The following is a 24,926-nucleotide window of genomic DNA, read 5'->3' on the forward strand; positions in this document are numbered from 1 at the left end:
CACTTACTAATGTATCGTTCTGATCCATATTGCCTCCTTTGCTCTTTTCCATCACATTATACACTGCTGGTTTCCATGGTAATGACCACCCTGCAATCCATCAGTAGTGGTCGTGCTTGCACACTATAGGAAAAAACCCTGGCCTATCTGGTGGCTGGGACCATGGGAACGCATATAGGCTTGTGCTTTTTCCTATAGTGTGCAAGCACGACCACCACTAATGGTTTGCAGGGTGGTCACAACCATGGAAACGAGCAGTGTATAATGTGATGGAAAAATGATTCTGGCCAGCAAAGGAAGCAACATGGACAATAACAATACATTAGTAAATGTCTTGTATTAACTTTCTCTACATAATAAGTGCTATTTGCTGAAATGACACAATCCCTTTAACGTTTTAACACACTGAACATAGTTTCAAATATCAGAAAGTTGTAATTGCCGTTCAAATCCCTTGCCCAGTCCATGGTCATCAGCCATTATTTTTAAACGCCACTAATGAGGTGATTCGTCATGTCAATAAGTGAGTGTGTGGCAGCCATTGGTGACATCAGCGAGATTGGCACGTCAGCTTTGTGGCTATCGATTGGCTAACATATTAAAAGAGCACATCATATCTTCAGTGGTGCAAACTAAGGCAGCTGATTTGAAAGTGTAATTTTTGGGGTCTTTTTAACCAATATTCATGGTAATTCGCTCATACTAACCAGAGACCTATCTGTAGACAGCTGTTTTGTGGTCCTTATCCCTCTTCAGTATGGCGCAGGGTACTGACTGAGATGCCTTATATACAGTTCAGTGGAGAGGAAGGGTCATGGCTCTCAGTGAAGAGACTCAGAAGTGTATGTAGATATATTTTCAAACAATATTCCATGGGAAAAGTAGGATAATTGGCACACATATCATAACTTTTTTTTCCATCATGGAGCATTCCCTGTAAATAATTCTGAATCTCTTCAGTGCAAGCCTGTAGCTCCCCCAAGATGCATCCTCGTCAGCCAGCCAGTACTCCTCTCTGTTCTGATTAGGGGTATTTGAGCTAAGTAGCGTGCTTTTTTTCTACATTTTTCTAACCAGCACATGGATCTAAATACTTTTGCGATTTCATGTAATTATAAATTTTGTATAGCCACTGAGCTATTCAATAAAATGTATCTTTATAGCACCACCTGCAGCTTGTTCTTTACTATATTTCTCTGTCCACCTCACTGAGGTGGACGCACATGCTCAGTTCCATCCTTCAACTGCCACCAGCTGTATCTACTGTTATAAGCTGTGACAGTTATAGGGAGAGAGATTCAGCAGAAAGGACATGCCGCCTTGATATAAATCTAGCACAGCAATTGGAATTATAAATGGGGGATCTCTGGATCCATGTGAGGTCCAGGGCTGGTTCTAGTTTTATTAGAAAGAGTTTGTCATGTACTATATGAGGTCTCTGCATTAACTATAGTATAAATACATACTTGTCTCTTGGGAATTCCCACTTTGGATCATGGGGAAGCTCGTACTCCGACACATTTGGTAGAAGCACAGTATCGGCACTGGATAGGAGCCGCGTAGTGATCCTCACCAATGGAGTTGTAGAATTCATAGAGGAGCTTGAATCCGCTGACACCTGCAAGTAGAAAGACGTCTGTGATACGTGCCTTATGACAAAAGAAGAGAGAGTAATCTCAAGGCAGCCGACCATGTGCAAGCTAAAGCTCTAGAGAGCAAGTATGCATCTATCGCTTCAAACAGAATCAAAAAACATGAAAAAAAATGTCTCCCCCCCCGTATTGTAAAATGGGTGTTATAACTAATGAAAACCCCCTAAATCTCTGATCCTCAACTATATGTAGTTTTTAAAGCAGTACTTCCATGATGGTTAGTGTTAGTATAATGTTATTTTTGTCTGACCACCATGACCTCACCAAATCACAGTATTTCCCTGTACAGTGGCGCTCCCGATCAACCACTGTGGCCACCCTATACTTGTCATTGTTTCCAGATCTCAGCTCCCTACGGATTATCACTTCATGGAATATTCTAGAGATATACCAACATAAAATGGGATTACCACTTTAAATCTAGCCTTTGATTTCAAACCTAATTTTTGTTCTGTGGACTTCATTCAAATAAAATTGCATTTATTTCCTTTTGCTGCTTCATCACAATTGGCTTTATTTTTCCAATTTATAAAAAAGCAATCAGAAAATTAGTTTATGTTTCAGATGTTCTATGATCTACCGCCTTTTGTAAGTGCATCACTGTCTGCTGGGTAAAACTGGTGTGTGTTACATGTGGTATTCCAGCTCATATCAAGATTCCCTCTTAAGGCTGCCCTTTAAAGAAAAAATACAATTTCAATCATGGGAAATTAGTTCAAAAAGATATCTGAAGACAGGGGCGGGCAGGGAACTTAAAGTGGCCCTGGAAAAAATAAAATAAAAGTGGCCACATTTTGTAGGCAGGTCCAAATTAACAGAAGGCGGGGCAACACAAGTAGGCGGGGTCAACAATACCATAGTGCAAAATACCATCCCAGCAGAACCAAATAACACAGTGTAGCACAATATTCTGCCCCAAAAGCTGGCCCTCTGTGGTGGCCATCAATAGCTACCATCTGCTGTCCTCCTCCTTCAGTTGTATATGGAGCAGGGGGCTTAGGAGATGAGGTGCAGGCCACAGCATTTGAATTCAAGAGGGCATGTGTGGTCACTGGCTGGGTATATGGGTATCCGATGTGCCCGGTCAGTGGCAGAGAGGAGAACTTGGGTGGCCTCCTGGGGCATTGGCCCACTGGAAAATTTCCCTTTAGGGTCTATGGCCAATTCGCCCCTGTGTGAACCAAAACCAAAGTTCTGCAGCTCTATTAACTTGGGTGCTACAACATTCATTATATAATAAGGACAACCTTTAAAACCAATGCGGTGCTTAATGTAATTTACAGGTCATACAGAAGAGTGCAAAATTGTGGCAGCAAAAGACCAGATAGCACTTCATTACTTTCCATACTCCCAAAACAATCCAGGAGGATCTCGCTCTTGGGTAGTTTAGTATTCAGAAGGTGTAAAAAGGTCCATTCTTGGTCGTTATGTTGAATTATCTTCTATTACTTCATCCAAACAAGGGAAACTTCAAGTACCCAGCATGACTGGATTACTGAACATGACCACAATACTAATGTACTTAGTTTCAGAAGTTATGCCCGGCAGGCCAGCAAAACGCATGCTGTCAATTCTGGAGTAAAAGCCATTTGTTATGTTTTACATAATATCAGAAGCATAAAAGTACAAAAATGTAGAGAATAACTGGGACACAAACATGAAAAATAACCTCATCGTAATTAGCATTTGATGGATCATCTAGTATCTGTCTCACCCTCAAAAGGACAAGGAGGCAGACTACATACAGACTTGTAATATATGATTTCCCACTCAAAAATTATTACTGCCCATCCTCCAATCAACGCCTGTATAGATATTAGATTTTATAAAAATGCCCTTTAATTCTAGAGAAAGGTGCCAACAACACAAGTTCTGGTGCCCAGTAGAAGGTTATCAGAATGTCCCTTACTGCCAATGCTTGCTCTCTTCTAACAGTCAATTCCCTCGACAGGAAAGCCCCATTTTTATGCAGTGATCACAAAGCAAACTCTATTTAGACCCATACGAGTTTTTCCATTTTCTGCTAGGGAAAGTCTCAATAGCTAATCTCCCATGTAATAATTCGGGAGCATCTATTCTTATGAGTCTATGAAGTGCCATTCCTTTATTATTCCTGCTAGCAGTTATGAATGAATTGCTAAAAGTTTGCAGTGAAGGTCCAGATGGGTGTTACCAGTTGAGGGTGTATCCCTGCACAGTCTGACACTATCAAATCAGTGCTGCCAGTGTCCAACTATGCAGTGATACAACTCCAACTGATAGCACCCAACTGGACTTTCAATGCAGACTGCTAGAAATTTATTCACAACTTCTAGCAGGAATAACAAAGGAATGAGGCAACATAGAGTCCTAAAAATAGATGTTCCTACATTGTTATTACATGGGGAATGCAAGTAGTTACTAAAATAGACATGTCAGGAGTGGTGACAGCTCCTCTTCCAAAGTCACTGGAACACAAAATAATTTAAAGGCAGATTTTCTTTTTTTTTAACTAATAAGCCCTGATTAGGACCAATAGTAATGAATATGTACTATGGGCATTTTTAAGTCCTAATCAAGTAAAAGAATGATGAAAAGCTGAATATTCAATATAATGGTTAAACCTACATGATGTTATACAAAACAGGTAATTCAAGAAAGAGAAGCCCCATTCAGTGAAGCTTCGAAGATCTATGTCAACAGCTAGAACATAGAAAGGACACAATGCCCAACACTAATCTCAGGGTTGTGTCTGACAAGCTGATCTGCAGTACGGGGGCACCACACGGAACTGTGCTAGCACTGTTCCTCTTCACCCTCTACACTGCAGACTTCTCCATTAACTCCCCAGGCTGCCACCTACAGAAGTTCTCTGATGACTCTGCCATAGTCGGCCTTATCACAGGTGAGGACGACTCAGAGTACAGACAGGGGACACAGGATTTTGTAGACTGGTGTCAGCGGAACCAGCTCCAGATCAACGTGGGCAAAACCAAGGAGCTGGTGGTGGATTTTCTGGGACACAGGCCCTCTGCTTTGGTTCTGGTGAACATACAGGGAACGGACATTGAGGTGGTAGACTCTTATAAGTACCTGGGTGTTCACCTGAACAACAAACTGGACTGGAGCCATAACACTGATGCTCTTTTCAAAAAGGGTCAGAGCAGACTATCTGTTGAGGAGACTGAGGTCTTTTGGAGTGAAGGGGACGCTCCTAAAGACCTTCTTTGACTCAATGGTGGCATCAGCCATATTCTATGGTGTGGTTTGTTGGGGGAGCAGCTTATCTGTGGCTGAGAGACAGAGATTAGATAAGCTCATTAAGAAGGCCAGCTCTGTCCTAGGTTGTCCCCTTGATCCGATGCAGGAGGTGGGTGACAGAAGAACTCTAGCAAAATTAACATCATTGTTAGACAATATCTCCCACCCCATGCACAAAGCTGTTGTGGAGCTGGAGAGCTCCTCCAGTGACAGACTGCTGCATCCTAGGTGCATGAAGGAACGTTATCACAGGTCCTTCCTCCCAGCAGCGGTTAGGATTTATAACCACCACTGTTCCCAGAAACCCAGTAGTGCATTTTTTTGTAAATTCTGTGTTATGGTTTTCTTGCATTTTAATCTTTTATTTCTAATTACTCTTATTTTTCTCCTGTTGGGAATGTGATTGCTGCTGTTATGCCAAAATTTCCCCACTGAGGGACAATAAAGGGATTTTCTTCTTCTTCTTCTTCTTCTAATCCTTAAAGGGGTTGTGCCACAAAACACATTTTACTTTTTTTTCAAACCTGCACTTGGATCTGAATACTTTTGCAATTGCATGCAATACATTTTTGTGTTATTCACTGAAATCTATCTGCATAGTGCCACCTGCTGTTTGATCTTTTGCTTATTTCTTGTCCATCTCGCTGAGGTGGCTGCACATGCTCAGTTCAAATCTTCAACTGCCACCAGCCATATCTACTATTTGAAGCTGTGTCAGTTACAGGGAAAAAGCTACAGCAGAAAGAACACACCGACTGAGCTGCCAAGCTGAAATAAATCTAGCAAAACAATTGCAGCAGTGAAAGGGGAGATCTGTGGACCCATGTGCAGTACAGGGCTGGTTCTAGCTTTGTGAGAAAGATTTCTATGTACTCTATAATGCTTAATTTTCATTTTTTACATCAATCATGGCATAAACCCTTTAAATCCATATCATCTGTAATGTCGCATAGCAGTTTGTTACTACTTTTGACTCACTAGCCCAAAATGTGCGAAGCATCCCACTGCAGTAAATACGTTTAGTGTATTTTAACTGCAAGAACTGGGGACCTCGTTCTACCTCTATCAGGACTGATGATGAGATATAGTTCACAATGTGCACATGGAGGCTGCTGGTCGGCGCATAAGGTTTTTCAAACTCTTTATCTACTTTCTGTTACCTGCCGATGTAGAGGAATTCGCTTGCTCAGCTTGTGGACTACAGGTGGCCCAATCAAAGCCTTCTTCTTCTTCGCTCCATTGAGATAGTGAAATATAATGCAAATTGCAATAAAGCCGAGGATAAAAAAGGTTCCACCAATGTATATTCCAATTTCCATGTAGTATGGCAAAGAACTGGCCTCTTCAGTAGGTTCTGTTCCTGCAAAATGATGTAGGGTGGACAAAATGAGCTAGGGTCCATTAAACTTAAACATTCAATACTCACCATCCTATCCACTCACAAACAGACGCACTAGCATTCATCTCCTATCTCTTTTGGGACTCATGCGTTGTATAATGGATTAAAAGCTAAAGAGTACCTGCCAGGCTGCCACCCCTCTTGACCGGTCTATTTTAGTAAGTTCTTATATTCCTCAACTAACTATTCTAGAACATCATTTCTTAGAATTCTAAATGACCTGTCTATTTTAGTAAGTTCTTATATTCCTCAAATAACTATTCTAGAACATCATTTCTTAGAATTCTAGATTGTGTAGTTCATCTGTTTTTCTTCTTAAAATTGACTAATTTATTTTTTATCTATTAATAAATGGACAACTGGGTATTACCAGTCGGGGTGTCTCCCTGCAAACTCTATCACTGTCCAATCAGTGCTGATCTGTGCAGGGATATACCCCTATGACAAAGGAAATTACCTAATTGTCAATTTTTTGCAGAAGTATTCAGGGGGAATAACAGGAGCGGCATTGTACGCTTCTAAGTAAAGATGCTCTCTAGAATTGTTGTATTAGTAAGTGTTTACTAACCAACTTTAATTTCTCTTTATAAATTAATTACCAGAGCATGTCAATCCCAGCAAATATTTGCTACTCTAATGCATTCTGCAGACCGCAAACCCTAGAAGCACAGCATAAACACCTGACCTATGCATCCGGGAGCCTAGATATTAAGCGTTGCCTGTTTTGTGAGCACAGTACAATCATGCATTGCTAGTTCTGGCAAAGCAAGTGCCCAACAACGGGCAACACAAGCTGGTGACTCACTACACTTTGACCTGACTTGACATCAGCCTATGGTTTTAAAAGAAAAGCAACTAGCTGACGAACCTGTGAAAGGCTGTCTCAGGAATACAGAACCTTAGCTTGAGTGAAAGGAGCATATTTAGTTATTTAATCCTAGCACTGCTGAAAATATTACGTATAATTGAAATTGTTACCCTACAGAATTGTAGGACTTTACCATAATGTTAATGCTACACACAATTTTACTCACTCATTCCTCTACAGCAAAGGATTGTCCAGCAAACGTACATGCGGTAACTAGTGTTGTAATGGGGGGGACATTACCTGGCTATTTCAAGTAGCTGTCTGTCCCCCAAAGTAAAATAGCAGCAGGAAAAGAAAAAAAGAATGAAAAAACAGAATGAAAAGTTAAGAGACTGGACAGCAAGAAAAAGGAGAAAAGAGACCTTTACACCAGAGATGTTTTTTTTTTGTCCACTGCGGTTCAAACCCTTTTGGAGCAATGCTAAAGGGGTTAAAACACAATAGAAAGAAAACATCCTGCCCCCCGAATGCATAAAGAGCCCATGCTATGCAACCAGGGAACGAGGAAAGTAGATGCAGAGGTAAACCCTGTTACACAGCTCCATGTTCCTCAACCTAAGAACATAGTAGTAAAAGTTCTATTCACGAAGTAGACCACTTCCTTCATAATACAAAGAATACAGTATGGATCTCTAGTTTTTTCTTTAAATTGGTTTCCTTGGAAAGGAGCGGTGTTTATGGCTTACCCCAGCAACAAAAGAGGGAAAGACAGAAACCCAAGACAGGAGGATAATACCTGGCAGAACCGTCAACCAGGCAGAGTGTTGAGAAATCCCAATGGAATTTCCAGCTATACAAGTATATTCCCCAGCATCCTCAAAAGAAACATTTCTGACATACAAGACTTCTATCTCTTCATCTGTAATGTTAACACCGGCAGCCTGGAAGAGAAGGACGGCAAAAAAAAGAAAAGAAAAGCAATACCCCATGAGAAAAGGAAACACGTGGAATTTGCTCAGGAGATGTTTCAAGCCTTGGAGAGGCACGTCAACCTTTGAGGTTCTCCTTTGCTTTCCACAGAGACCTTCTCCAGAAGACCCAACACACCAAGAGCCACCATGAAAACATTTTGAGAACATAGACTGCAGATCAATGCACATTGCCCTTCACCAGGAATTACCACCATTTATGCATGCAATGCAATCAGAGAACATGGAAAAAAAATCAGACCCATGAGTAAGGATTTCATCTTTTAGCGGCAGTTAACAGGGGGAAGACAACTGAAAACTACAAGCTTGTTTCATTCTTAACCAGGGAGTATCAAAAATGGCCAAGCCAATATTAGTGATAAGAACCAATGACCTTAACAGAGGCACTCTGTTCCTGGTAAATTAATAAGTTTCACTTATATGTATAAAGCTTTGCCTCCAGTGCATGTCAATGTTAGGGAAAAAAGATTTAGAAAGAAAAATAAGGAATAACGGGTAACTAAGGAGGGCCTTGTGGTGAGGTATGAAAATGTTAGGGGGAAGCATAAGAAGTTGCTACTTTGTGAAATCCTTTAGCTCAGTGGGTATTTTTCCATGGCCGCAATAAAGTACGGCAAAACACCATCTCCAGATTTTTTTTTTTGTCAAACGCCACCTTTGCCAAAAGCACCAAGAGCCCATCCACAGCCCATGTGCAGCGGCAGGAGACGTTACCTGATTCTTTCTTCACCACTGTGAGCCAGGCTGACTTGTTGGCCTCTCCAATATAATTGGAGACTGTACAAATATATTCGCCAGCATCTGCTTCTGTCACATTGTACAAATTCAGCACCTCAGCACTGGAACTGTTTATTCCTGAGTGCTAAACACGGCAGGTGACACAGGAAGAAAAACATAGAGCTGTTGACTAAAGGGTATTGTACCATGGTCACTACATTTTATAGCGGGATATGCAATCGTTTTATTAATGTTGGCGGCAATGCTGGCACTGGTAGACCGCTTAACTGAATGAATACGCTATATTTGTCTACTACACATTTCACACATTATGTTGAATATATAGCACAAAAGAAATATGATGGATCTTAAAGGGTTTTTCAGGACTTATTCTCCTTAGGATTGGTCATTAGTGTGTGATTGGTGAGGACCTTTTGAGCAGAATGAAGGTCGATTAGTTGCTGTGCATGTGTAAACAACGAGGGTAACATGAAATGTGGTGACAACTTCATTCTGCTAATCAGAAGTGGTCCCTGGGATCAGACTCCACCAATCAAACATTGATTGTCTAGCCTGACCATCAATATTTAAGTCCTAGATGTTTTCTTCTCTGACTTTCCAGCAATGGAAATTAACAAGTTTGATGAAAAGCCATCATTAATGCATGGGTTGATATTGTAAAGACATTTCACTGCACTAACGAAAACTATTAAGATGCTGGCATGAATTAAGAACGTATCTAGAGAACAACCTATATGTCTTTGTTATGTAACAGATTCTTACCTTCAAAACCTTCATGTATGGAATCCCATCAACTCCGTATCGGCTTCCATTCTTTTCTACATATCTCACCCAGCGAATATGAGGCTGGGCATCGCTGTATACCTTGCACACAAATTCTGCATCTCCTCCAACAAAGGCAGTTGTGTTGGCTGGGAGGCCTGCCTGCAATATAGGCCGATGAGAGGAGCGCTCTGAGGAAAAATGAAAAAAAAAAAAAAAAAAAAAGAGAAGGAGGTTTTAAAAGGACACTTCCAAAATGTTTTTATCATATATTAACAATAACAACCTATATGTGAACATCCTATGTATTATATATTTTTTTTGCATAATTGGTGGATGGATGGTTTTCTGGACACAATTTCTTGAATTGACTTCATCTTTAACTTCCTCGTTGTTTGGACTTTTAGCATGGCAGACAGTTTTGCTTTACTCTCTCAGTCAGGCTATCACTGCGGCCAGAGAGAAGATGGATGACCTAATTAGCGCATCACACATTACACTAATCAATGCAATGCTCTTCTGTGGGCATCTTCATCTAGGCCTATCAAGAGAATATTGTAGCAGTCATACTTTCATCCCAATTTTGCACTTACTTTTTGATGGTGATTACCTTACATATAACATCTTTGACTCCTATCTATATAGGAGATTTCATCATTTGTGTTGACTGCTACAGAATGACATTTGGTATTTAATTCTCAATGGTATAGTACTGCCAAAAATGTTTTCTACAGTCATGTGAAAAAATTAGGACACCCTTTGAAAGCATGTGGTTTTTTGTAACATTTTTAATAAATGGTTATTTCATCTCCGTTTCAACAATACAGAGAGATTAAAGTAATCCAACTAAACAAAGAAAACTGAAGAAAAGTCTTTTCAAGATCTTCTGTAAATGTCATTCTACAAAAATGCCTATTCTAACTGAGGAAAAAGATAGGACACCCTCACATGTATTCCCTCTTAAATTGGCTCAGATCTCACACAGGTATATCACACCAGGTGCACATAATTAGTAGATCGTTACTCTGCATGTTGAATGAGGCTTGCCCTATTTAAACCTCAGACATTTAGTTTGGTGTGCTCCTGACTGTTGAAGTGAGAGTGAGCACCATGGTGAGAGCAAAAGAGCTGTCAGAGGACTTCAGAAAAAAGATTGTAGCAGCCTATGAGTCTGGGAAGGGATTTAAAAAGATCTCAAAAGATTTTGAAATCAGCCATTCCACTGTCCGGAAGATAGTCTACAAGTGGAGGGCTTTCAAAACAACTGCCAACATGCCCAGGACTGGTCGCCCCAGCAAGTTCACCCCAAGAGCAGACCGCAAGATGCTAAAAGAGGTATCCAAAAACCCTAAAGTGTCATCTCGAGAACTACAGCAGGCTCTGGCTACTGTTGATGTAGAAGTACATGCCTCTACAATAAGAAAGAGACTGTACAAGTTTAACTTGCATGGGAGGTGTGCAAGGAGGAAACCTTTGCTTTCCAAGAGAAACATCGAGGCCAGACTGACATTTGCCAGCGATAAAGTTGACAAAGACCAGGACTTCTGGAATAATGTTCTTTGGACAGATGAGTCCAAAATTGAATTATTTGGACACAACAGCAGAGGACATGTTTGGCGTAAACCAAACACAGCATTCCAAGAAAAGAACCTCATACCAACTGTGAAGCATGGAGGTGGAAGTGTCATGGTTTGGGGCTGCTTTGCTGCAGCAGGACCTGGTCAGCTCACCATCATAGAATCCACGATGAATTCTACTGTGTATCAGAAGGTGCTTGAAGAACATGTGAGACCATCAGTTAGAAAATTAAAGCTGAAGCGGAACTGGACCATGCAACATGACAATGACCCAAAACATACTAGTAAATCAACCAAAGATTGGCTGAAAAAGAAGAAATGGAGAGTCCTGGAATGGCCAAGTCAAAGTCCAGATTTGAATCCCATTGAGATGCTGTGGGGTGACTTGAAAAGGGCTGTACGTGCAAGAAACCCCTCAAACATCTCACAGCTGAAAAAGTTCTGCATTGAGGAGTGGGGTAAAATTTCCTCAGACCGATGTCGAAGACTGGTAGATGGCTACAAGAACCGTCTCACTGCAGTTATTTCAGCCAAAGGAGGTAACACTCGCTATTAGGGGCAAGGGTGTCCTATCTTTTTCCTCAGTTAGAATAGGCATTTTTGTAGAATGACATTTACAGAAGATCTTGAAAAGACTTTTCTTCAGTTTTCTTTGTTTAGTCGGATTACTTTAATCTCTCTGTATTGTTGAAACGGAGATGAAATAACCATTTATTAAAAATGTTACAAAAAACCACATGCTTTCAAAGGGTGTCCTAATTTTTTCACAAGACTGTATGTAAATTGAGCAGGCTGGCGCCCCAGTGTTTCCGTAACTCCCACTGGAGTGAATTTATGGAAGCAGCATAGCTTGTTCTGTTATGCTGTTTGCGTAACTCTTTTCACTACAACAGAAAACAGTGGAGCACTTTTTTTCGGTAAGCCCAGGCACCTGGGACCAGCACTTAGCTCGATGTTGCTATGAAAGTGCCGAGATGGGACAACCTCTTTGCACGGGATCCCTTAGATTTATAATTTGGAGCCACAGACTGTGCTGTAGTGAAATGCACAGCCATACAGCACAGTGTCGGCAAAGGGCGGCAAAAAACAAAAAAAAAACTTTTGCTCTTTTTGAGCTGATACAAGTTTTTTGATTCATAGAAAACCCTTTAGTATTAGGCCTCATGCACACGACCATTGTTGCGTTCCGTGTCCGTTGTTCCGTTTTTCGTGATTTTCTGCGGACCCATTGACTTTCAATGGGTCCATTGAAAACTCGGCTAATGCACCGTTTGTCATCCGCGTCCGTGATCCTTGGATCCAGTCCGTCAAAAAAATATAACCTGTCCTATTTTCTTCACGGAAAACGGTTCGCGGACCCATTCAAGTCAATGGGACCGTGAAAAAACGCGGAGGCACACAAGATTGTCATCCGTGTCCGCGTCCGTTATTTTCCTATCATTTGCATGGCAAACTTGACAGACCTTTTTTTACTTTCCTTCATGTCTGGTGATCCTCCAAAAATAAAGGAAGACACACACGGAAACGGATCACAGAACAACGGAACACCATTTTGCGGAACGGAACACAACAACGGTCGTGTGCATGAGGCCTTAAGCTGTACAACAGTGACTAAGTAGTATATAGTTATTATATTTATGACTAAGTATTATATAGTTATGGAGAATACTCATGAACGTTGGTAAAAAAAATAAAAATAAATGGAAAAGCAATTACACGGGTACAGAAAAAGAATAACATTTTAGCTTAGGGTCTGCATGACACCCTTCATTGTGCCAATAATGCATGTAACGCAACTTACTTTGTAAGACTATGATGCATTAACTGTGTAAAGTATATTTAAGGACCTCGGACAAAAGATCACACATTTACACCATAGCATACATGTTCAAAGTTATATATGTTATAAAATAAATAAGGGCAGAGACACCAATGAAGGAGGGGGGAATAACTCAAGCCTGTAAACCCGTTCCTGGCAAGGGTCCCTGAAGCAAAATCAGTGCCAAACTGGAAGGGAGGGAGATGTGTATTTGTAAGTAATAAGGAGGGAGGAGGGGAAAAAAAAAAAAATCAACCTTCAAATGATACCGCCAGGAGGAGGTCAATAGAAAACATACTAGTTTATACAGAAGAAGAAGCAGGGGATATACATTCCCTGCCCATACTTCTGAAGATTTTTAGGTCACCTGTGCTAGGGAGTGTTCCAGTTAACCTGTGCGGTTCTAGGATACACCAACCCTTATGATGGTGGAAAGATTAATCTGAATCAGGGTTACAATCTAGATTAGCTACCTATTTATAATCAGACAATACTCAAACTCACAAATAATACTTGTTGAGAAGAAAGCATGGTGTTTATGACGTGCTAAGCCTCCTAACTGTGTCTTGCCAAAATCTGATCAACGTTGGACTGACCATGAGAAAAGAGACATTTGGAGTTGCTTTTGGAGCCAATCATTTGCCACTAGGGTGTATTTCTTTGAATCAAAACCTATAAAACCTCATTGAAGACACGTAGGCTGCACCCTAAGGACAATTTTCTCCGGTGGGCACAAAGAAACCCAGTCCGACCCTGCCTCTGATAACCATCTTTTTCTTGAAAGTCATCTTGGTTCATTACATGGTAACTCAACTTTCACAATCCTATTGGTTCTTCATCTGAAAGGTTACATTATTCTTAAAAAAAATATTTACTGACTATATAAAAGTTTTTCCCACCTGCAGCCGCTTCCTTCAGATCTCCGTTACCTCTAACACTTTAAATTTTATTAGAAGAACGGAAATGTGTAATAATGTGGATGAGTAAAGGGGATTGACACTTTCTAATTTTAATCTTCACAACAAATTCTCAAATATTGATACTACTGATCTTTAAATGCTCTCGGTGTTTCACTGGCAAGGAAGGTGTTAAGGAGTGAAGCGTATCCAATCTCTGGGAGCGTCTTACACGCACACACATACCATGTTCCAATAAATTGTTTCACAAACAGACGTCCAGAGAGCAGCCTCAAGTAAAGCCAGCACACCTCCCTGGAACAAAGGCGGCTTTCATGCAGGTTGCTCTCCCTGGCACTCTGTGGGGAATTGGTACGCTGACGTAATCCTGGCAGCCACAGCACAAGCACCAACCTTGTTTAACTTGCAATAAGTTAAAGCATAGAAGGAAAGGGGGGAAAAAAAGGGAAAGGAATCTTAAAAAGATCACTCCGGATTGGGGGCACTGATGTAGAGTACAGGAGACTGGTGTGTGGTGGAACAGATATATTTATAAGACTGTATTTTCCCTTTGAAGTCATAATGAATTATTCCCTGCCTACATTTTACTACCCATTAAGTTAAACAAGGGACACAGTTCACCAAGACCAGACAGAAACAAAGCAATGGAGTGGAATATTATCCTGGGCTCTATAAAAATAAATAAATGTTAAGTAGCCCCTAGAAATGTTCCTCTTAAGATGTGTAAATTATTGGAGTTTAGAACGATGATGCACTATAAATGCTTTTCACTCATGGAAAAAACAAGGTCCTCATCTCAGGAAGACTTTTCTCTAGGTGTGTGTACTATAGTGGAATCCTACATGGCGGCAATGGGGAACCTAGGGAGAAGCCCTAATTCTAGCTGGTGGCACCCCCTTCAGAGAGAACCCATGAAGCGCTACCTTTATAAGCAGTGCAATGAGTGTAAAACAAAAGGTGAAAATCGGCACAGCCTCGCCTGTTGACATTAAAGGGGTTTCCCAGGCTCCTGAAATTAATGACTTATCCTTAGGATAGGTTATTCATATCTGAATGGTGAGGGTCTGACACCCCACACCCCCACAGGCCTGTTGTTCCCTGTTGCCTCTTGTGTTGTAACTAGCATATAAATGGAGTTTAAAGCAGACAGCTCTGTTCAAAGTATAGTGGCCGTGCTGGGTTACTGTAGCTTAGCTTCCACTGTAGTGAATGGTAGCTGAGCTGCAGTAACCACCACGGGCGCTACGCTGTTAACAGAGCTGTACTTCCTTTTCCATTCAAAGTGCTAGCTGCAGTGCCAGAGGCCGCTGGGAACAGCTGAGGGGTGCAGACCTCACCAATCCGATATTAATAACCTATCCTTAGGAAAGTTTATCAGGAGCCTGTAAAACCACTATAACAAGCACCTATGTAGCCCCTCTTTCTCTATGGACGGGGCTCCAGTAGTCAAAAGGACTCTTTATCTCTCCCTACATGAATCAGTAAGCTGCCTACTTCTCTCAGCAGCATAACCAATATTTAGTTTAATAGAAAAAAGGGAGTTAAAAGGCAACAAGAACATAATGTGAGTAAGGTGGTCCAAAGACAGCTGTGGAGCCTCCTATAACACTATCAAGGCTGCAATCACGAGTCCAGCCTAAACTATTTCAGCGTCTCTTCCTGGACAACCTTTCAACGCCGGAACTATTTCATTAACTCTCTGACAACTGCAACCATTTTATAATCAACTTATAAATAGCAGACAACACAAAGTTGACTTTCCCAGAAATAGTTTTCATGTTGACATTGTTTAGACCAACATGAAAGCAGATGTGTACAGAATAGAGGGTGACTTAAAGATGTAGAAATAGATGCTGTGTGGACTACAAATGCAATGAAAAAACTGCATAGTATTCACTATGTGCTCCTAAATTCACATAATATAATTTACATGTATGTATCCTTTAAACACGATTTTTTAAGAAAAGTACGGTATTTGAGTGCTTTTTAATGAAAATGTCTCAAGAAGTTTGATCTGCAATGTCCTTGAACTTTTTCTCCCCGATTCCCTAAATTTTCTCAAGCCTTAGGGCTAATTTGATGACAGTATTCTCTATAGGGATCTGAAAAAGACCCCACTGAGTTAAAGGGGCAAGTGATATAAGGTGAAAACACAGACTGTTAATTGGAAGCATGACGGGTAGTCACCATGAGAGGTATTATGGTAAATGCAAATGACTTATTTTAGGTAAGGGGGTAAAAGGTTATTCTGCTGGTAGTTTCTTCCAACACTTTAAGACATTTTGACTGTATAATACTGTTCCTAAAAAAAATCCCCTACTTTTTCATGTGCTAGGATGAGATGAGGAAATTTAAATATTTTAGTATGATGATTTCAGGAATGAAATGTACGAACATAATGTTCTTTGTTAAACTTCTACCCCCCCCCCCATCCTCTATGAAAAGAGAGGGTTTAGTTTTAGAAATAATTTTCTATGACCATGTGCAGTGGATTTTCTATTTAAAGGTACAACATCCTTAGAGTGCCCTTAGCCGTTCCTTCACAAACAGGTTTCAAGTATGCTTGCTCCACCAAATTCCTCTCTGTCGGTGAGTGCTGGAAAGCCGTGCTTAATGCAGTCTGGCTTGGAATCTATGCGCCTTTTCATTTCTCCTTCAAACATTTTGTGGGAAGTTGACTTTGTTATAAAAAAAAAAAAGGCTGCTTTCTGCACATGATCCTGCATAATTGGAACCTTACAGCTCCCCCACAACCCTCTCTTTGCCTCCTGTGGGAGCAGCCACAGTGTTATTACAAGTCTTAGTTTCTTGCTTTTCCTTCACTTGCCGAGCTTTGGGTTTCAGAGCTCAGCAGCCGGATTTCATTTCCTTTGCCCTAGAAGCACATCGGGCAATGGGGCCAGCAAGGGAAGTCTTCCTAGGCCAAGCTGGGACATCATCAACAACAGGGCAAGAAATTGCCCTGGTCAGCAGACACATGATGTCCTCTATAGAGCATCTCTGAACAGTGTGAATCAAGATATTGCAATACATACCCCCTGCAATTAGAGTGATCATATTACAATGTAAACTACAGGGAGTGCAGAATTATTAGGCAAGTTGTATTTTTGAGGATTAATTTTATTATTGAACAACAACCATGTTCTCAATGAACCCAAAAAGTAGTTTTTAGTTTGTTTTTAGTTTTAGCTATTTTAGGGGGATATCTGTGTGTGCAGGTGACTATTACTGTGCATAATTATTAGGCAACTTAACAAAAAACAAATATATACCCATTTCAATTATTTATTTTTACCAGTGAAACCAATATAACATCTCAACATTCACAAATATACATTTCTGACATTCAAAAACAAAACAAAAACAAATCAGTGACCAATATAGCCACCTTTCTTTGCAAGGACACTCAAAAGCCTGCCATCCATGGATTCTGTCAGTGTTTTGATATGTTCACCATCAACATTGCGTGCAGCAGCAACCACAGCCTCCCAGACACTGTTCAGAGAGGTGTACTGTTTTCCCTCCTTGTAAATCTCACATTTGATGATGGACCACATGTTCTCAATGGGGTTCAGATCAGGTGAACAAGGAGGCCATGTCATTAGATTTTCTTCTTTTATACCCTTTCTTGCCAGCCACGCTGTGGAGTACTTGGACGCGTGTGATGGAGCATTGTCCTGCATGAAAATCATGTTTTTCTTGAAGGATGCAGACTTCTTCCTGTACAACTGCTTGAAGAAGGTGTCTTCCAGAAACTGGCAGTAGGACTGGGAGTTGAGCTTGACTCCATCCTCAACCCGAAAAGGCCCCACAAGCTCATCTTTGATGATACCAGCCCAAACCAGTACTCCACCTCCACCTTGCTGGCGTCTGAGTCGGACTAGAGCTCTCTGCCCTTTACCAATCCAGCCACGGGCCCATCCATCTGGCCCATCAAGACTCACTCTCATTTCATCAGTCCATAAAACCTTAGAAAAATCAGTCTTGAGATATTTCTTGGCCCAGTCTTGACGTTTCAGCTTGTGTGTCTTGTTCAGTGGTGGTCGTCTTTCAGCCTTTCTTACCTTGGCCATGTCTCTGAGTATTGCACACCTTGTGCTTTTGGGCACTCCAGTGATGTTGCAGCTCTGAAATATGGCCAAACTGGTGGCAAGTGGCATCTTGGCAGCTGCACGCTTGACTTTTCTCAGTTCATGGGCAGTTATTTTGCGCCTTGGTTTTTCCACACGCTTCTTGGGACCCTGTTGACTATTTTGAATGAAACGCTTGATTGTTCGATGATCACGCTTCAGAAGCTTTGCAATTTTAAGAATGCTGCATCCCTCTGCAAGATATCTCACTATTTTTGACTTTTCTGAGCCTGTCAAGTCCTTCTTTTGACCAATTTTGCCAAAGGAAAGGAAGTTGCCTAATAATTATGCACACCTAATATAGGGTGTTGATGTCATTAGACCACACCCCTTCTCATTACAGAGATGCACATCACCTAATATGCTTAATTGGTAGTAGGCTTTTGAGCCTATACAGCTTGGAGTAAGACAACATGCATAAAGAGGATGATGTGGTCAAAATACTCATTTGCCTAATAATTCTGCACGCAGTGTATATTAGTGATTTTAAAAAGATTCTTCTACTTCTATTACTTTTTCTACCATGTTGTCTACTACTACATTTTCTTCTACTACTACTTCTACTACGATTTTTAAAATTGCTACTACTTCTATCACTATGTTTTCTACTACTACTACTACTACTAATACTATTTCTACTACTGCTACAATGTCTACTACTACTGTTTTCTACTACTACTACTAAGTTATCTACTACTACTACTTTTGATACTGCTTCTGCTACTACTACGTTTTCTACTACTACTACTTCTATTACTATTATGTTTTCTTCTACTACGGTTGATAGTGCTTCTGCTACTACTACTAGGCTTGGTTCTCTCCTGGCATTCATAACCATATCGTATGTGGCAACAGTCACAGTGCTAAAGATGCCTCCAGCTTCTCAAACTCTGCACAGTCATGTCTCAGCTTCCAGCTCACCGAACCATTCTTGATATATGTCAACAACTTCTCCCCTACCTGCAGAACAGGCAAGTCAGGGCAGGAGAGCACACACAGAATGAACATCTAGCAATCTGGTCTTCAACAGTCAACAGAATATTATCCTGCACATTCTCACCTCTTTAGCGCATATAAACCTACAGCACATAGTGCCCTCTACTTTCTTCCTGTTATCATGTAGAATATCAGGCCTTTATTCTGTATCCTATCACTCATTGTCTGCATTAAATGCAGGAAAGGTTTAACATAAGCTCCGTGTTGGCAAAAGTACCAGAACAGTACACCTGGCCTATCCATTATCACATGGTACTGAACATCATAATATGCAGCATTGTACTGACTCACCCTGCCTACACCTTCCGCCATGGTAGTAAAAAATAAATGGACCTTATCACAGTACAATGAAAACAAATCCTATAATACTGGTACAATACATGTAAAATGGAGGTGAGAGGTACAATTTATTACAGGATATTGTTATAGAAGAAACCAGATCCTCACTGGGTCCATAAGTTGCTTTTGAGACGTTGGCGAAAGTTTAAAAAAAAGTTGCTCCTCCTAGGTTATGTTACTGAGGAGGAATACATTTGGCAGGTAAGAGGCAGATGATGGAAGGTGTAGTTTGACAACACCAAGAAAGCCAAAGATTACATAAGACACAAGCGTGCTGGATTCAAACGTATAGCTTTTATTAAAGCAAGGCTATTTCTTTACCTTGAAATGGTACATACACATGCCAAAAGCCCATCTAGCCTCGTACAAAGCAGTCCTTTGTGTAAGTGCGAAAGCAGTGCTGAATTTAACTAATTTACTGTGTAAGCTATGGCACTACTGGGCCCAGTTTGGCAGGAAGGAGAACCTATTCCTGGAGACTTGTTTGGAATTTTCCTCCTCGGCTCCTGGCCGCCCTCTATGATAGTGTGTCAGGTTTAACATTTGGGAAGTCATAGAATAAATGGGTACTCAAATACCCTGACATAACCACTTGGCTCTGTCCTAGGTGATGCAGACCTAGTTTGAAGGGTAGACTACAGATAACTGCCTATAGGAGTGAAAATGGTCAACCTCAAGAAAGAGATATATTCTAGTTGATGGGCTGGATTTGGTATTCCAGCTCAGCCCAATTTCTCTTTTTTATACAAAAATAAGTCCAAGAAGAAGAGTGGCGTTCAGTCTTAAAAACAAGCAGTCATGTTTTTTTACATACAACCCCTTTCAGGTGTTGACAAGGAGAAGGTTTTCTTTTATAACTGTGCCACTTTGTGGGAAGTGACAGCACCTACTTACCTAGACTACAGTTCATCAAACCTAACATACTAGGACACATTTTTGAAGAACATCTGGAGCAAATAAGGTTACACACTCTCATGGGCCATATTTACATACTTGTGGATACGTTGGACCAAATTTACAGAGACCAGTGATTCTTATGCCAGTCTTAGTCTAAAGTCTGTTGGGGTGAAACGCACCATATTTATTTATTAAGAGGCATTTGGCGCTTCTTCTGGCAGTCCATGCACCGGAAAATCAAATTTGCCATAAATGATAATAAATCTGTCAGGTTGCAACTGGCAAGGTTTTCTAACCACTTTTCAAGAAGTGTAAAAAGCTAAAAATTATAATGCAAATATGGTCTCCACCACAATTAGTGCCTTTTTTATGCTATAAAAGTGGCGTCAATGCTTTGATAAATATATAACACTGCCTGCATAATTTGTCACCGCAAGTGTTTTTTTTTTTTTTAAATCTACCTTTGGAAAAAAAAAATTTAAAGGTTAAAATATTGTATTCTTATGACATTTCTATACTAAATTTACTTTGCTCTGGTATGTGTGAAGGAAGTGTTCACACATACCTGTCATACTTGCTGGAACATCTGAGGCTTTGCATGTTTCTTTTGCCCTTTACTGCAATGCTCCAGGTAAAGTTCAATACATCATTGTACTACTTCTACTTCATATATTTGTACAAGCCATCTTTTAGAACCATGGTACACGTCCAAGAAAAGGCCGCCACTTTGATGGAAAACTAACCCAAAAAATATATTTGTTCCAATGTTTTAGGAGAGATTATTCAGTTAGGCGGTCCATATTTTTATCGATGCATTCTTCCGGGTTTTTTTGCATTTGACTACTATAAGAACCTAGGTGATCATACTGAATTTTGGGACATCTGTTACTCACCTATGACATCAAGGCTGTACGTATGGTTGATTGACCCGTATTCATTCTCTACAATGCAAGTGTATATACCCTTGTCTGATGGAACAACGCTTTCCATAATCAAACTCCAGTGCTGATTACGGACCTGAAGAGACAAAAGTTGTAAAAAAATTTATAGACAATAGCCTCTTTACACCTCAGATATGGCTCCAACATAATTGTCACTCAACCTCATAAAAAATACTTAAGCAATCGAGAGGACAAAAGTACAACCAAATCTACAAGTCTGAGTATCACTATGCAGGTTCAGCTCTGCTACTTCTATACATGCACAAGTCTTCTGATACTTGGACTATAATCATCATTGATGAGGGAGGCGGCACAGTTAGTTTCTCTCCACGCTTCAAACTTATAGAAAAAAAAATCTGGTGCCTATTAACGGTCCCTAATGTAATTGCAGAATGAATTTCTATCTATCAAGAAAGAATTGCAGAGAGCTGAGAGACAGAGGAATGCAGAGGAGGGGAGGGGAGCCGGTGATGGCATGGAGTGGGGGAAGGGGGAACAGGTATCGCTTTATTTTAATGGAATAACAAGCCTCCTTTCAGAGTATACAAAGTCCTATTCAGCAGAGACCTCTGCTCTGTCAGCAGCTCATATTGTGAAATCATTTTAGGGTGTTGAGGGACAGTTCTGATCAGGGGAATCCAGACTATGCAATGGCTCTTAATGTCACTGAAGGAATCCCAGAACGTTCCTCATGCCTTAGGTTTCATGTACAGAATGATTCACCTTGAAAAAAAAGTGCTTCAATATGTGTGACACGTTCAAAGTAAAAAATAAAAATAAAAAATGTATTACAGGAATTTATTCCGGCCTTTTGATCCAAATGTTTTACCTCTCCGTTTTCCTAAAATTTGCAAAACCCCCTTCACTTACATAGCAAATTACTTGGCTTGATATTCTTTATCAGAAATTGGCAAAAAATGCAGCATGTGAATATTTAATACGGAGCGTGTTCTCAATAGTGAGAGGAGAGTAAGCCGCTGCCAGACACCTAACAGCAGCTCATCTGAGAACAAAATGATCTGCATATTGAAATCCAACATTTCCGACCCTTCTTTCCACCAACATCTGCCGTTGAAGTGGAGACATGATGCCCTCCTGCACATTAGATGGGCATCTGATCCCATTGAAATGGTCAGATTTGGCTGCCGGGAATCATATGTGTATGGCCAACCTCACTAAATAAAAAGTCACACTTAAGGCGGCCATACACATTCAAAAACTGTTGGCCAAACGATCATTCCCCCGACCCCCCCCCCCCCCCCCCCATCATACACATATACATTTGGTTCGGGTAAACGTGTATGTGTATTCAATGGGGCAGAGGGGACAAGGCCGCTGCCAGACACCTCTGGCGAAAATATTCACTTCATTCAAGTCGGGAGCTCCCCACACACAGACTGTTGGCCCCACAATACACTAATGTGTTTGATGGCCTTTAACCAATAGGAAGCAAAGTAAGTATGGACATCACCTGACATATAAACCAATCTCTGACATATTATGTATTCCAATGGAGTGCTACTAGAAGTCTAAAGGCCGAACAGAAAAGTTGTCCGACGGCTATAAGAAGTGTAAGGGTACCTTGAAGGGGTTAGCCCATCTTAGACATTGATGGCCCATTGCAAGCATATGCCATTAGTGTGAGATAAGAATGGGACCCATTCTAGGACACACTCCCATCTCCAAAACAGGGCCCCTGAAATGAAGGAGAGCACATCACGCATGTGCACCATGCTGCTATGGGAATTTCGAAAACAGGCTTTAGGTCATCCCACAGCAGTGAATGGAGACCACACTGTGAATTCCCAGCCACTTCTCTATTGACCACTATGGGACTGACGGAAATAGCCGAGCCAGCGCTCAAAATACGCATAGTGGTGAATGTAGGGTGGCCTCACTTGCACAGTGCACTCTCCCCCATTTCGGGGGCCTGTTCTGGAGATAGGTGTAGGAACTCGCACCTATCTCACATTGATGGCATATCCTAGCAATATGCCATCAATGTCTAAGATGGAGTATAGAATTTTACATAATTCTCCTTAATGCTATAGTTGACTGAGCAATAGGGAGTTTGAGGAGCAATAAAGCAGATTACCAGAGGGTAATAGTGATTAGAAGATTAAATCTTCAACAGAGCGTCAGTAATATTCCATGTTAAAATTGCATTCCAGAGCTTCTTTGCTAATCTCTAGCTAATGGGTCACTCAGGATAAATCCACCTGTGTCGCTCAGGCATGCACGGTAAAAAAATACAATCACCCCAGTAGGATGAGGCTCTACATGCCCCAACAGTCCAAGTGTCAAGTGTTGTAGCTCCCATCCCAGCTTCTGGCTTTCTATTAAATATGTTAAAGCCATTCACTGTCAATCACCAGTGATCTCTTAATCCTGACTCCTCTAGAAGGCAAAGGAGGCCTAGACAAATAAATATGAGTAGCTTTCTTCTAGGTGCAAGGAGGCATGTCAGTGGGTTCAAGGCTGTAGAAAACAGAGCAGCATACCCCTGGTCTGCTAAATTCCAGGACACTCGCCCTTCATTCCAGGGCTGTCTTTTCAGCTACAATCAGCGCTGTGTACTCAGGCAATTCCCAGTGATTAAACTGTTTGTTCAGTCTTTTATTTACCTTCATCAACCTGTGTAGAAAGGGCAGTGGCGGGAACGACTTATCGGGGCCAGCAGATGTGGGAACAGAATTCTGTTAATGTTAAACCCAAGTCCTGAAATTAAGCTAGTTTGGTTTTTGGGAAGGGCTGACAAGGAAATACTGGGTCTTGTGATCATCATGGATTGTTTTCCACTCCAGGCATGGTATAGGTGGGCACAAATCTCAAAAAACTGTTGGCATGGCAGAAGAAAATATCTGTCAAACTAGATACATTTTGCTGTATTCTGGGAAAAGATCATACAGCTATGAAGAAAAATATGGATTTATATTTTTTTATTTAAATTTTTCTCTGCCTTCTGATGGTAATCAAGCTAATGGGAAAACAATCAAATCCTATAATCCCTGTAAATGTTTCCATCAACATTAGGGACTTCACACGTTCGTGTCTGTGATGATATCCATTACAAGAGGGTCAGTGGTTCGTCCGTGAAGGACCTGCGTTTGGTCCGTGTGCCCGTTTATTTCCACTCCACATGTCATCCATATTCCACGGGCACTGCAAGACTGAAAATAAATTTCCAGCGTATCTACTACCAATGGTTCGTGGAAACATAACGTGGCATCTGTGTTGTGTTTGTGTTTTTCACAGACACATAGACTATAATGTGCTTGAAGGATCTGTAATCATGGACAAAATAGGGCATACTTAGATGGTCTCACCATGGACCCATGGTCCACAGAAAACCACTGATCTTTGATACTTCCATCCATTTCCCAGCTTCATATTTGAGTTCATTTGCAGTCAAGTAACCACCTGCTTCACATTACAACCACTCCCAGCATGTCATCCTTACAGAGTACCATGTAGAAATATGTAGTAGTAAAATGATGAAATTTGTTTTGCCCTCCATACTGTATTATGCGCAACATCACTATCTGATCGATGGTCTCATTTTTCACGCTGCCATGGACAATTTTGGCAGCTGGACTCATCTTGGACACAGATACCTCCATCAAGCTGTTCTCAAGACATTATATCTGATCAACACTAACCTAGTCATAAAATCTTTAGGTGGAACTTTACAGGATCCAACATGAGATGGAAATACCTGACCA

The 24,926-nt window shown here is 40.9% G+C and overlaps 1 protein-coding gene across 6 annotated transcripts in view; it reads right to left on the minus strand.

Moving 5' to 3' along the window:
- The window catches only part of FGFR2 (fibroblast growth factor receptor 2), a 78,237-nt gene that overhangs the window by 10,903 nt on the left and 42,408 nt on the right, over positions 1–24,926 (minus strand). For 2 of the 6 annotated variants that reach the window (XM_040438019.1, XM_040438024.1), the window contains 5 exons: positions 21,157–21,280; positions 9,589–9,779; positions 7,896–8,040; positions 6,047–6,252; positions 1,467–1,618 (listed from right to left, as the gene is read on the minus strand). In XM_040438019.1, the coding sequence (XP_040293953.1) occupies positions 1,467–1,618; positions 6,047–6,252; positions 7,896–8,040; positions 9,589–9,779; positions 21,157–21,280 (818 nt within the window). Of the gene's footprint in view, positions 1–1,466; positions 1,619–6,046; positions 6,253–7,895; positions 8,041–8,802; positions 8,951–9,588; positions 9,780–21,156; positions 21,281–24,926 lie in introns of all 6 variants that reach the window. The other 4 variants (XM_040438018.1, XM_040438022.1, XM_040438021.1 and 1 more) reach the window with 3 other exon arrangements.

This window comes from Bufo bufo, chromosome 6 (genome assembly GCF_905171765.1).
Source record: "Bufo bufo chromosome 6, aBufBuf1.1, whole genome shotgun sequence".
Classification (NCBI taxonomy): Eukaryota; Metazoa; Chordata; class Amphibia; order Anura; family Bufonidae; genus Bufo; species Bufo bufo.